At 33.4% G+C, this 14,944-nt stretch overlaps 2 protein-coding genes across 2 annotated transcripts; both read right to left on the reverse strand.

Annotated features, from left to right (window-relative positions):
• Positions 1-2,171: 2,171 nt before the first annotated feature.
• zgc:113426 (uncharacterized protein LOC562128 homolog) lies at positions 2,172-5,166 on the reverse strand. Its single transcript, XM_051100192.1, has 4 exons — positions 5,017-5,166; positions 4,611-4,704; positions 3,300-3,393; positions 2,172-3,139 (listed from the first exon to the last, which is right to left on the reverse strand). The coding sequence occupies exons 1-4, from the start codon at positions 5,036-5,038 to the stop codon at positions 2,432-2,434; spliced, it is 918 nt and encodes a 305-aa protein (XP_050956149.1). The 5' UTR covers positions 5,039-5,166; the 3' UTR covers positions 2,172-2,431.
• A 1,150-nt stretch (positions 5,167-6,316) lies between these two features.
• Positions 6,317-8,429, reverse strand: zgc:171459 (uncharacterized protein LOC562056 homolog). Its single transcript, XM_051100193.1, has 4 exons — positions 8,102-8,429; positions 7,929-8,022; positions 7,758-7,845; positions 6,317-7,674 (listed from the first exon to the last, which is right to left on the reverse strand). Exons 1-4 carry the CDS (start codon positions 8,139-8,141, stop codon positions 6,982-6,984), a joined length of 915 nt encoding a protein of 304 aa, XP_050956150.1. The 5' UTR covers positions 8,142-8,429; the 3' UTR covers positions 6,317-6,981.
• Positions 8,430-14,944: the final 6,515 nt, after the last annotated feature.

Genomic DNA, 14,944 nt, shown 5'->3' on the forward strand with positions numbered 1-14,944 from the left:
TGAACCTTATATGGGTTTTATATTGCTTGTGGGTGTTTTTTTTTTTTTTTTTTTTTTTGGATGGGGTAGGGGGATAGGGGGGATAGGGGGGTGAGGGGTGGTCAGACAACAATACTTAAGCAGAATAAGCAGAAATTATCTTTACGAGAAGGAAATAGTCAGCATTTGAACTGGCCTTAATAACAAGGGAAGTACAGAATGCAAATATAGTGTGATTTTAGCAGAATTTTTATGGGAACTACCTGATTTGTGTAACTATTATATATGTTTGTTTTTATAACACATATCACACCTGGAAAACAATTGTTCTCTTAAAACCCATTTTTAATAGTTTAACAGAACCAGATTCAACTGTGAGTAAATTAAATAGTCACTGTGCTGTATATTTAATCTATGATAATATTAAAGAGAACTGAATGAGGAAGCAGTTACCACAAAGCTGATTTGCAAAGTCTTAAAAGAGAGTATTTGAGGTTTAATACAAACTTGCAATGCCGTTTCGGTAAATCATTTGCATGAAGTTAAAAAAAATGTTCCCCATCAGTTGCAGCACAAGCTATTATATATATTATATAATATTATATAACAAGTTATTATATTAACATATTTTAAAAACATACTATTTAAAAATGTACTATTTACTGTGTACTAAGACTACCTGTGACTTAAGTGACGCTTGTTTAGAACAATGTGTCAGCAAAAAATGTGAGAAATGTATAAAGCACATTTCACATACAGTAGACGTCACTTTCAAACCAAATGTCTTTCTGTTGAAACTATTTTGCCTACAGAAATTTCCAGAACGCTGGTAAACGTGACTTCACCTTTTCACTTCTGTGCTCAAAATGAGTCACTTCACATACAGTAGACGTCACTTTCAAACCAAGCATCTTTCTGTTGAAACTATTTCGCCTACAGAAACTTCCAGAGCGCTGGTAAACGTGACATCACCTTTTCACTTCTGTGCTCAAAATGTCACTTCATGGGCCTTTCACATTTACAGTTGTCTCATTTCATAGTTCCTATGTATTATTTGTTTAATGTTAATAAAATATTAAGCATGTTAATATAACACTGTAAATCATATATTCGATTTGTCACAATTTGTTTGCAGTTTTAAAACCAAAGCAACTGTCTATGAAGAACAAAAAAAAAACTATTTTCTACTAACTCTTGGTTGTCCATATAAAACAACAGGAGTTTACAGGCGAAGTCCACTTCCAGAACAACAATTTACAGATAATGTACTCACCCCCTTATCATCCAAGATGTTCATGTCTTTCATTCTTCTGTCGTAAAGAAATTATGTTTTTTGAGGAAAAAATTTTAGGATATTTCTTTATATAATGGACTGCTATGGTGCCCTGAGTTTGAACTTCCAAAAGGCAGTTTAAATGCGGCTTCAAACGATCCCAAATGTGGTTGTAAATGATCCCAGATGAGGAAGAAGGGTCTTATCTAGCAAAACAATCGGTTACTTTCATAAAAATAATAGAATTTATATACTTTTTAATGTCAAATGCTCGTCTTGTCTTGCTCTTCCCGACCTGTTTTTTTCCAGTTCATGACAGTTAGGGTATGTCAAAAAACTCCCATCTCATGTTCTCCCTCAAATTCAAAATCGTCCTACATCGCTGTTTTACCTTTTTTGTTAAGGGTGTTTGATCTTCTTTGCATGTTCACTTTGCAAAGACTGGGTCGGTACTTCTGCAGCAATGTAGGAGGATTTTGAAATGATTTTTGAAGTTGAGGGAGAAAATATGATTGGAGTTTTTCCACATACCCTAACTGTCTTGAGCCAGAATACAGTTCGGGAAGAGCAAGAAAAGATGAGCATTTGAGATTTAAAAGTATTTAAATTGTTTAAAAAAAAAAATAGTTTTGCTAGATAAGACTCTTCTTCCTTGGCTGGGATCGTTTACAACTGCATTTGGGATCGTTTGAAGCCGCATTTAAACTGCATTTTGGAAATTCAAACTCTGGGCACCATATCAGTCCATTATATGGACAAAAATCCAGAAATGTTTTCCTCAAAAAACATAATTTCTTTACAACTGAAGAAAAAAGACATGAACATCTTTGATGACAAGGGGGCGAGTACATTATCTGTAAATTGTTGTTCTGGAAGTGGACTTCTTCTTTAAGGCACTAAATAAATATGAAAGACAAAAGACTGAAACAATAACTTTAATCTCAATGCATCCAAGAACCTGAAATGAAGGGGACTAAACTTAACATGAATTATCCATTATGTTTTGTACTGAACTACAATGAACTCTAGAAATATACAGCTCTGAACACAGCTGTGAACACATTTCCTCTCCTCAAAAATGTCTTGAGAGGGGCAACTTAATCTTGAAATGCTTTAATTTATGTACGTCATTATTTTAAATACCCTCAGAATGAGCAACACTGACAGTTTTCAGTGATTTCAAAACCTCTCGATTAGTTTTTCGAACAAAAATATTAATCTCTTTCTGTCCTCGGCATGCGGGGAGTCTGGTTCAGACTGTCCTGTGCCGTTTGTCCCAAGAGCCATGGCGGTGAAAGTCTCTCTGTCTCTTTCAAGAGCCGCTCTGTCCCGCTCTAGTCTCGCTCTGTCCTGTTCCAGCGAGGCTCTTTCCCGGTCAATCGCAGCTCTGTCCTTTTCCAGCTGCGCTCTGTCCCTCTCCAACGCCGTTTTCTCCCTTTCTGCGACGGCCTTCTCGCGCTCCAGCAGCACTCGTTCTCGGTCCAGGTCTGCGTGCTCCTTCTCCAGGAGCTGTCGTTCTCGTCTAAGTTTGGCTCTTTCAAAGTGTAGCTCGTCTTGAGTCTCTGAAGGGCTTTTATCCATGGGTCTCCCTTTCACGCTTTCGGCTGTATCCGATGAGGGTCCTCCATCGGATACTGTCGCTTGAGTATTGACCTCGATTACTGAATGTGTCAGTAATTCTAGAATATCACTCCCCATTTCTACTTGATACATCTTCTTGCTGGGCTGAGCTGCACATTCAGACTCATCACCCAGGTTGGACAGCAGGGTCGGTTTAGGAGGGTCAACGTCAGTGGGGTCACCATCTACAGCCTTCTCCATGAGTCTGAACCACCGCCAGGATTCGGGTTTAACCGTTTCGACGTCCTTCGCAAGAGCTTTTAAAACCTAGGCGGGAAAGGTAGAGAAAACTACATCAGGAGAACTGCATGCATACATATTTAATTTATAAGTAGATTTTTATAGTTTTTGAAGAACAATGTATGGTGTGAAGCTATACAAGTAAATAATTTTAATTGAAATTAAACAGATTCTGTGTCCATCTTACCTTATATTTGCATTTCAAATTTTCCCACTTTCGTTTTGCTCTTTGAGAAGTAATATTTCCATCCAGGTTGGATTTTGTCTCTTGTATGAACAGTCTACAAACAGAAAACACACTTTGTTACTTTTTAAAAACTGCTTATAGAAAAGAAAATACTTGGGTTTTCAAACCGTTTGGTTACGTAAAGTTTGAGTGAAAGTGTCAGTGAAATTTGAAAGATTTATTTTTTAACTATTAACTATTAAATTAATTATTAAAATTACATTTTTTATATCATTACATTTATCATTTTTTTTGTATATTTTTATATTATTTTTTAATTAATATTTTAATACATTATTTTCTAAAAACTTATTGTAAAATAAATCTAAAATAAAATGTATTTAATTACATTTTTAACTGTAATCTATCTAAAATGGGTAAAAAAAAATAAAAAATACACAACTATATCTAAATGTAACTAAATCGTAACTAAATATTTTCCAAATATTTTAGATTAGAAATTATATTATACAAATTTAAAATTTGAATTTTAATAGAAATGTATTAATAATTTATAATAAAGCCAATAATTAATATAATTATATAATTAGAGATCAACATTTTTATTAATTTGTCAGAGTATACACCAAAAAAAAAAAAAATACTGGGTTAAAAACAACCCAGTGGTTGTTTTGACCCAGCAGATGGGTTAAATATTTAACCCAACTTTTTTGGATAGTTTTATTCAGTTTAACTATTGTTTAAAAATTACTATTATTACTATTACTAAAATGAAACCAAAATTAAAAATCAGACACATAATTACTAGAGGCATCAGCAATAATCAAAAGGTGAACATTTATTAATAAGCAATTTAATATATATATATATATATATATATATATATATATATATATATATATATATATATATATTTAAAAAAATGATTAATTATTAAAAATTATTAATTATTTATTAAACTTATTAATAAATGTTAATTTATTAAACAAGTGTATATATGTTCATTTTCATTTTAAGCAAATATAATAATTTTAAGCAATAGTTGAGATAAATAAAACGAAAATCCCAGTGCTCAATTGTTTTTAACCCAGCATTTTTTAAACGCAATGGGTTATGAATCATCTGTCATTATATATTAGAACGGTTGTCAGCATAAATGTGGGTCCCTGGTATTAAAAGTTTAAAACCCCTTCATTAAGAGTTCTTTATTGTAAAACAATAGGAACAACAATTACGCATACGTAATTGGATACAAACGACACGTACTGCAGATGTCAAATGAATCACACATGAATCACAATGAGTACATACTCCCAGCCATTTCTGCATGTGTTCCTCCAGCCTGAGAATAAATAGCCATGGGCCATGCGCCACCTGATCAGTGTCTCAGTGTCCTTGTGAGACCCTGAAACAGAAGCGCGGTGCAAACAGACAGTCCGGCATGAATGCACTGTAGGTTTAGTGCTGCTGGAACATGTGATTTTATACATGCAAAACAAACCGCCCAGTCAAACCACATCATAAACACTGACAACTGTCAGTCTGAAATAATAGTAATAAATCCTCATTTATTAACCGAAAGCAGCTGCACGTATCAAGTGCATGAACCCTGTTTTAAATTCACCCTTAATTATATATAAACTCATAAAAGAGTTGCAGAAACGTGCGAAAGTTTTGCATGCGTGCACACAGTGCAGGTTTACGCCTTGACACTCACACTGCTGAGATGACTGCGCCATTTCTTAAAGGGAGAGAGGCGGCCAAACTCCTCTTATGAGATATACAGTAATAGCATGAATATTATTGTTTTCTTTCACTTCTTCAACAACCGTTTGCGTCTCAATTGCAGACAGCGCTTCTTCACAGCTTTTCTCGTTTCTAACATATGGACAAATGATATTCGTTTACTGCCCTCTGGTTGTCAGGAGAAAAACAACTCTCCGTTAAACGTAAAAATGCTAACAATAAATAAGCAGCTTCCTCTAATTCCTTTTCATCTTTAGTTACATATTCTACACTACCAGTCAAAAGTTTTTGGACAGTAAGATTTTTAATGTTTTTAAGGTCTCTTCTACTCACAAAGCCTGCGTTTATTTGATCCAAAGCACAGCAAAAACAGTACATCATTGAAATATTTTTACAATTTAAAATAACTTTCTATTTAAATATATTTTAAAATGTAATTTATTCCTGTGATTTCAAATATGAATTTTTAGCATCATTACTCCAGTCACACGATCGTTCACAAATCAATCTAATATTTTGATTTGCTGCTCAAAAAACATTTATTATATATTTTTCAGATTTTTTTGATTAATAGAAAGTTCAGAAGAACAGCTTTTATCTGCAATAGAAATCTTTTGTAACATTAAAAATGCCTTTATCATCAATTTAAAGTCAATTTAAAGCATCCTTGCTAAATAAGTGTTAAATATAATTTCTTTCCCAAAATAAAAAAATTACTCAATTGGTTTAAATATTAATAACATTAATAATAATAATAATAATGCATGTTTCTTGAACGGCAAATCTGCATATTAGAATGATTTCTGAAGGATCATGTGACACTGAAAACTGGAGTAATGATGCTGAAAATTCAGCTTTGATCACAGGAATAAATTACATTTTAAAATATATTCAAATAGAAAGCAGTTATTTTAAATAGTAAAATATTTCACAATATTACAGTTTTGCTGTATTTTGAATTAAATAAATGCATGATAGGTAGCAAAACACAAATCAAACATTAGATTAAAAATGTAAACTAAATTAAAATAAAATGAGTAAAATGACCAGAAAATTATTTTTTATCCAAAAGTACTAAAAATCACACAAAAGTACTAAATATGTAACAAAAATTAAACTAAAAATATCATTTAAAATGTTACAACTAAAATACCATATAAATAATACTAAAATAACTGATCAAAAGTAAGATTTTTCTTTAAAAAAATGATCTTGTTTAAAAAAATACCAGTTTAAAAAAGTTATTACAAATTTAATTTATTACTGCATTATTTATTACTTATTTATTAGACACTGTACACATATGATAATAATATACATTGTTTGTTTTTTTGGTTTTTTTGTAAACAATATGAGGGAAAATATGTGAGACCCTGGCTTGTTGTTACAGCACCTCTGGTGTATATTCTTCAGTGTAGGTTTATTTGTGAAAGCCACAAACCTAAAACCTAAAAACTGTAAAGAATTGACTGCAAAAAAAGCAATAACTAGGAAAAAGATACTGTTTGTTGAAAACACATTACTTTTTGTGACTCTGTATGGGGGTCAGTTGTCTCCACAACAAAGTTTTAAGTTTCTGAATGACAAGGTGGACCATGAATCTTGTTTTGACATTTATTTTGTGGCACAAATGGTTGACTTCACTTACAGACACTGTTATTTTACATTATTTCAGAAAAAAAGCATCACACGTTTCTTTCAACTTTTACAAATCAGTAAACAAATTTCAAAAATATTTTAGTTTAGGGGTCCTTGTGCACCTTGTTGTATGTAGAATCCATTATAGACTGTGTACGCTCAACAAATGCGATTGATTTTGGAGTGAAAATACAAAAAATAATTAATAATAATGATTAATATACACCAACTTTTGCCATTCAAAAGTATCTTCAGACAACAAACCAAGATTGTTCACCAAATGTTTTTCCCTGAGGTTTCAGATTTTTTCAATCACCCTTTCAAGTAAGAATATTAATCTTTCTCTGTTCTTTTCATGGGGACAGTCCAGCCCGTTGCACCCTGAACTGCTTTTCACATGATTTGTGATATGCCCCGACCTTCTGTCTCTTTCAAGGGTCGCTCTGTCCCTCGCCAAAGCTTCTCTGTCTTTCTGCAGGCGGGCTCTGTCCTGTTCCAAAGATGCTTTGTCTCTGTTAACCGCAGCTTTGTCTTTTTCTACCTGGGCTCTGTCCCGCTGAAGCGCCGCTCTTTCCCGATCAGCAAGGGCCCTTTCCCGCTCTAAAAGTGCTTTTTCTCTGTCTAGGCCTCCGAGTTCCTTTTCTAGAAGCTGTCTTTCTCTTTGAAGTTTGGTTCGCATAATGTCCAACGAGTGACTTTCTGTTGTCTGCTTGCCTTTTTGTTGTCCTCGCTTAACTAGATGCGGTCTGGGGGCTGGCGGCACGTTCACCGACGTTCCTTCCTCTTCCAGGAATTCCAAAATTTCCCCTCCAACTTTGATTTGGCGTAACCTCTTGCTTGAATGAGGTGCACTGTCATTGTCAGCTTCTGATGTGATCACTTGCTGGCTGATCTTTTCGTCAAACTCTTCACCCAGAGCATCATCCATGAGATTGAACCATTTCCAGCAGGTGGGGTTCTTCTCCACGCCAGTGGGAGGATATTTGGCATCCTTGTAATGAAGTGTGAAATGCATTAAACTGTTGAGTATGTTGTGTGAAAGTAAAACACACTTACAGTAGCTCTGAGACCAACCTTGTATCTCGCCTTCAGGTTTTCCCACTTTTTGGCAATTTGCTCAGTTGTCATCTTTTCCTCAAGCCCCATTTCTCTGAGTATTGCACTGAAAAAAATAATAAACAAAATAACTGAATCTGCACACAGGTTGTGAGAGGTCGAGGCGAATTTTAAGATTGCAAATCTCACCTCCAGGCTGTTTTAGACGAATTTTTCCTCCCGTCAAAAAGCGCTGAGTTGCTCGACCGCAGCTGTATCAGTTTGGTGATATCCTCAGTAGACACTAGTGCACATAAAACAGCTAGTTAGTTAGCGTAATGCTCACACGACTAATTAGTTTCGCGCAAAAACGAGCGACTTACTTTTATAGATGAGTTTGGAGCTGGTCGACGCCGAATCCATATTTTATATCACTTCGTAAAACAGATTTCTAGGGCCCTTAATAGTGCACGTTGGCAGTGTGCTTCTGTTAACATTCCCTCCCAGGGAAAATGGCGCCGAGGCGCACAACCTGGATAGGCTGCCTACTAAGTGCCCTTATTTTGAAGGAGTGAATTTGCGTCCTTAAAATGTATATAGAATATTTCTTGAAATGCAAATTTGGTTTGACTTAAACAGAATTAGTCCGTGTGACTAGAACATTAAACTCAAACGCATTAACGAGATCTTTTTATGGCTACTGACTAGGCTAAAAGACCAAACCAAAGACCAAAGAAAGGTAATTAGCATTAAATAGGGGCGTGGCTTACTAGACCGATAGGTGTAATAAATATAATAATAATTTCAGCTCTTCTATGTGTTTGACTGTCGTTATTATGTTTGAATTGTTGCCCAGATATATATTAAAGAATTATAGTATTCAAAAACAACTTTAATTGGTCTATCCCGAACAGCGTTGAGAAAAATAACAGGCACCGCAAGACAATCGGATCACGTGGCGAGTGTTACTTTTCTCAGCGCTTGTCAGAATTGTACAATCAGAGTCGTTTGTGATTACTAGATGGGGACTTTTAAAATCGTTTGAAAGCATGATTGCTGATACGTTTTCCATGCCAAGTTTAAAAAATGACTAGATTTGGACAGTTATTTGTAATGTAGAAATGTGTCAAATAAAAACGTCCTGAAATTTGAAAACACTCCCGGTTCTCTAAGCAGCAATGCGCCACATGGAGGAAGACAACTTTGGATTATTATTATTATTTTATTTATTTATTTTATTTTTTTATTGATGCCATAACACTACAGAACAAGTACAAAACCACAACAGTCTCAAAAATGGTAAAGGACAAATACAAAACAAATAATACCAAATAAAAATTAGAATAAAATAAATAAATAAATAAATAAAAAAAAAAATAAATAAATAAATAAATTAGATAACATAAACCAGAGGAGGAAAATTATACAAGGTTAAACATTGAAAGCAATTTTTGACTTTTGATTGATTTTTTGTTTTTTATGGCCATCGAGGACAAAGTGTAAGAATTACAGTCAAGGTTCTTACCCAAAAATTTACATTTGTGAATAAAAAACTTGCCAAGTATAATAAAAAGATTAACAATATATTCAATACAAGAGTTAGAATTAAAATAACAGAAAATAATATCAAATGTGTTTATACATATTCTAACATTTGTTTTTTCTGAGAGATAGATACTTAACTCATTCCAAAAAAAATTAACACGAACACATTCACAAAAAAGATGTTCAATGGTTTCTTCTAAATCACAGAAAGTACATTTTTCTTCAATATTTTGCATATACTTAAGTACACTATTACAGGGATAGCATCTATGTAATATTTTAAATGTGACTTCTTTTACTTTGTTTGTTAATAGATATTTGTGTGAAAGAGACCAGGCGACATTCCAATTAACATTGTATAATGCCATCCATTTAAAAGAAGACGCTGGAATAGATTTTCTATTGATATGATTTCGAACAAAGCGGTTATTGAATTTGTCCTCAACAACCAAAATCCCTACTACTGAGACAGAATTGTTATATATGGGAACAAGATTAAAGGTCTGCTCTCCTTTCAATAGTATTTTTATACCACTAGGAATGGCATTAAATACAATGTTATATTCTTTTAACGAAGCCCCAAAATCAAATTTCCTGGAAAATTCTGAAAAAGAATATAGCTGACCATTATCATCCATCAACTGATTAACGAAGTATATGTTATTTAAATACCATCTCTCAAAAAATAATGATTTATTTCTGTAAACAATACTCTGATTATTCCAAATAAAACAACGGTGAGGTGAAAAATTATGTTTGTAAACCAGTAACCACGCTAATAGACCCTGTTGGTGAAATTTTGCCAATTTAATGGGTAATTTACCAAGTGAGAAGGGGCACTGTAATAAAAATTCAATGCCTCCAATTTTTAAAAAAATAAAATTAGGAAATGTGTTCCATATAGAATCAGTTTTTTTAACAAATCTTTTCAACCACTTTACTTTTAACACATGGTTAAAGAGGGTGAAGTCAACAACTTCAAGACCTCCATCACTGATCTTATTAACCTCCTTTTTAATTTTGTGTGATTTGTTTTTACATATAAAATTATATAATAACAACTTTGGATTATTGCAAACATAACAAACCAACATTTATTCACCCATCGGTAACGATGAGAAATGAGAAGTCGCAGTATTAGCTGACAGAGAGTAGGTGTATTAGATACGTTCTATTTTGTTACTTATTTTGGTCTTTGAAAAACAATATGTTCAATTAATTAACAGTGTAGCCTATTATTGTACATTAAGGCAATGCTAGAAGTCACGTTTTTGAGTTGGAGTATAATGTACGCATTTCCACATACTCGTCACAACTCAGTTGCAGTTCTTGACTGCTTGATTTACTTATATTTATAAAACAAATACAATACCCTTTAGATAAAACAAACAGCTGCTGTTATTCTACCCTGATCTTTGTGCAGCATGTTTTAAATCTCAACTAATGCACTTGACCTTTACAAGCCTTGGCTAAACTATTAATAATAGAAGGGGGCTCATTCCCTAATGAAGAAACAGTCAACAAGTCCTGTCAGGATGGAGTGTCAACATACAGGTCATCAACTGATTGGATGAGAGAGATGTGGCCCGGTTAATATCTAGATCTGCCAAGCAGTTATTGCATATAACTGCCAGATGCATTTTAAAGAATAAAATGTGGAAGTTTGGCAGTCTGTTTGTGCCAAAAAAAAAAAAAAAAGAAAAGAAAAAAGTCTTGACTGCTTTAAACAATACAAATCTATATCACCCATCATAAGTTCATCATAACTTTGTTCTTAGGGATAGTTCGCCCAAAAATGAAAATTCTGTCATTAATTATTCACCCTTATGTCGTTCCAAACCCGTAAGACCTTTATTCATCTTCAAAACACGAATTAAGATATGTTTGATGAAATCTGAGGTCCTACTACAGTCAAGGCACAGAGAGATCACCCTTGCGCCATGGAGAGGATCATGATGGATGCGCATGGTGCAGCTGATGTAAAACATGCATGCACCGCGCTTGTTTACGCACAAAGCGCATGTGCCGTGGTACCTTCCATAATGCTGCTAGAGTGACGCGGAGGAGAAGAATTGTTGAATAAAGTCAGTATTTTTGTTTTTTTACATATAAAAAGTATTCTCGTAGCTTCTTAAAATTACGGTTGAACCACTGATGTCACATGGATTATTGTAACGATGTCCTTACTACCTTTCAGAAAGCTCTCGGATTTCATCAAAAATATCTTAATTTGTGTTCTGAAGATTAATGACAGAATTTTCTTTTTTGGGTGAACTATCCCTTTAGAGGTTCATAAGATACTGTTCAAAGTGAATGTTCTGCAATACATCTTACAAAAATAAACATTGTAAAAAATGTTTGTAATTTTAGTAACAAAAGAGTGTAAAATGCAACCATAAAACCTGTTAATTGGTTAAGTTTTCTTACTCTATACGTGAAAAACTAATAGGTTTAATGGGATATTGTTAGCAATATGAACATCTTAGAATTTACAGTGTAAAAACATAAAATGACATTCCCACAATTCTCAGTGTGATAGTTTAGATTTCATTGCATTTCATTTAAACATATACACTACTAATACACTACCAGTCAAACGTTTTTGAACAGTAGTATTTTTAATGTTTTTTAAAGAAGTCTTCTGCTCACCTAGCTTGCATTTTTTTATTTTAAATACAGCAAAACATTAAAAGTTTAAAATATTGTACTTTTTAAAATGTCTGCTTTCTATTTAAATATATTTTAAAATGTAATTTATTCCTGTTATTTCAAAGCTGAATTTTTAGCATCATTACTCCAGTCACATGATACTCCATAAATCATTCTAATATTCTGGTTTGCTGCTCAAAGAAAAGTATTATTATTATTGTTGTTATTATTATTATTATTATGTTGAAAACAGCTGAGTAGAATTGTTTCAGGTTTCTTTGATGAATAGAAAGTTCAGAAGAACAGCATTTAATTTAATAGTAATCTTTTGTAACATTATAAATGGTTTTATCATTATTTTTGATCAATGTTAAGCATCCTTGCTAAATAAAAGTATTTAGCATGTAGTATTTAGTATTTAAACAGTTATTTAAAATAGTAAAATATTTCAGAATATTAATGGTTTTGATGTATTTTGGATTAAATAAAAACTTTTGACTGGTAGTGTATATCAGTTAATGAAATGCACAGTTTATTATTATTTTATTATTATTATTATTATTTTTACCAAACATTTAAGTTCAGTCCTAAGTTCACACCTAAAATATTGCTACCATATTTACTGCTTTTTGTTTATTTCACAGGATTATTTATTTAGATGCATTTATCTTTCTGTACTATAAACATACACATTAGCATATGCTAATTTTTCTTAAAGGGATAGTTCACACAAAAAAATGATAATTCTCTTAGAATTTATTCAACCTCATGTTGTTTCAAACCTGTATGATTTACTTTCTTCTGCAGAACACAAAAGAAGATATTCTGAATAATATTGGTAGTTGACCTGATTCGGGTCCCCTTGACTTTCATTGTATTGCCAATAAATACAATGGAAGTCAATGGGTACCAAAACTGTTTGGTTATGACCATTATTCAGAATATATTCTTTTGTGTTCTGCAGAAGAAAGAAGGTTGAACAAGTTTGAAGCTACATGATGTTGGATATTATGACAGAATTTCATTTCGTTAAGACAATGACTCTTAGAACAAATGTATAGTACAAAGCAATCAACTCATATGGACCCTTACATGGAACAACTCTGTTCCGTGGGTCCCTCAGTCACTCTGCTATATTATATTGATATCGAAATGCATTTTGCATCATCAGTTCAGTCATGCAAAAGGGTGTCCTTTGTTATCCAGTGTGGAGCAAGGGGGCTAATCTCTGTGCATATGTCCTTAAAAGCACTGATGCTGTTTTCCTCTTAAATTATTAAGCTTCTTCAGCGGCTTTAAACCATTGAGAGAAGATTAGTGAGGTTATTCTGTGACGGTGTGTTTGTGCGTGCGCGTGTGTGCACATGAAGTGTGCAGTGTTGATGGTGTGTGTGTGTGTCTTCTCCTTTCTGTTCGTTCAAGGATGCTATTTGACATCTCAATGAGTGCAGTCCAACAGAGGCTGATCGATCGATCGGTGCCAATTAAACCTCATTCCTATGTGTTTCAGAACACATTTGCTGTCACATCACATTGCATCTGTCACTCAAGCAACCAAAATGGCAGATCTAAAATTATCTCTGGATCAGATGCAGATATGTGTTTAGCATGTTTAGCTATATAATTAAGATGCATGTGTTTTATCCTCAGAGAGTTTTTGACATGCACTGCATTGTAATTTCCCTCTATGTGAATCTGTGCCTCTCTAATCCAGCAGTGTTGGGGAAGAAGAGGGGGTTGTATGTGTCTCTGTAATCTTGCTATGTCTGTGTGGAACTGTGTTGGTAATCCTGCTGTGTGTGTGTGTGCGTATGTGTTTGCTAGAGTGTGTTTCTCCGATGTAATCCTATGACAGCGAGCATTTGTGCACGTGAATGGTCGTCAGTGTTAAAGCATACATTCCTTGTGCATTTAGCATCATTTTACATTGTGCGGCCGGCCGCACGGGCACACGCTCGACTCCACGTGTGGGCAGGGTTTGACATCATCAGGCGTCATTGCCGTGCTGAGGTGATATGGGAGGGCAGGATCAGCAAAGACATTTGGCTTGATCTCTAACTTTCCAGAGGCGTGGCTGGGGGAAGGGAACGACTGGTTCGGAATGACGAACTGGAATTAGGATAAAGATAGGAAGTAGTCGCAGAGCAGCTGTTCCAAATTTTAACCATTATGGAACAATCTACAAATCTGGTCTCATATCTTGGGTTAATATAAAATGAGAATGTATAGTAATCCAGGAATTAAAAGAGGTCAGTCGTGGGTCTTCAGTTGTGAAAAGGAGACGCTTCAGCATACTTTTATTATGGAAGTAATATAATTTAAAACAATATACCTAAGTGTGAACTGAATGTAAAGTTTAACACACTTAAGTGCATGTTATTTACTATTAAATAAAAATGTATTAAAGTTTTCATTTACAATACCAGTCAAGAAGATTTTTTCTGCTCACTAAGCCTGCATTTATTTGATTCAAAGTACAGCAAAAACTGTACAAATATTTTTACTATTTAAAATGACTGTTTCCTATTTGAATTTATTTTAAAATCTAATTTATTCCTGTGATTTCAAAGCATCATCACTCTATCAAACCTTTGACTGGTAGTGTACATTAAATGCAATTAGTGCTTTTGTGACCCACTTAAGTACTTCTTTTTATGTAATTTCATAATTGCTTTTATTGTTTTTTAATTATGGTTGAAGTGAATTCTGTTTCTTATAGCATGAACTAAATTATGCTTAAATGTCATTTTCATTTAAACTTCTATCCATGTGTTTATATATTTGTAAATAAACATTTGTAATGATAGAAAAGTTTCTGGGTTATTTTGCGTTAAAAGTTTTTACCAAACATGCCGGGTTATTTTATTGAAGTCAACTATTGTATAAAAATTATTATATTGCTGGTTTAAAATGGACTGGAGCTTATAAAAACACACAGAATTTACTAGAGGCAACAACAATAATCAAAAAATAAACATTTATTATTAAGCAAGAACTCATGAACAAAATACAAGACAAATTGAATTTATTCG

This window comes from Labeo rohita, chromosome 25, assembly GCF_022985175.1.
Source record: "Labeo rohita strain BAU-BD-2019 chromosome 25, IGBB_LRoh.1.0, whole genome shotgun sequence".
NCBI lineage: Eukaryota > Metazoa > Chordata > Actinopteri > Cypriniformes > Cyprinidae > Labeo > Labeo rohita.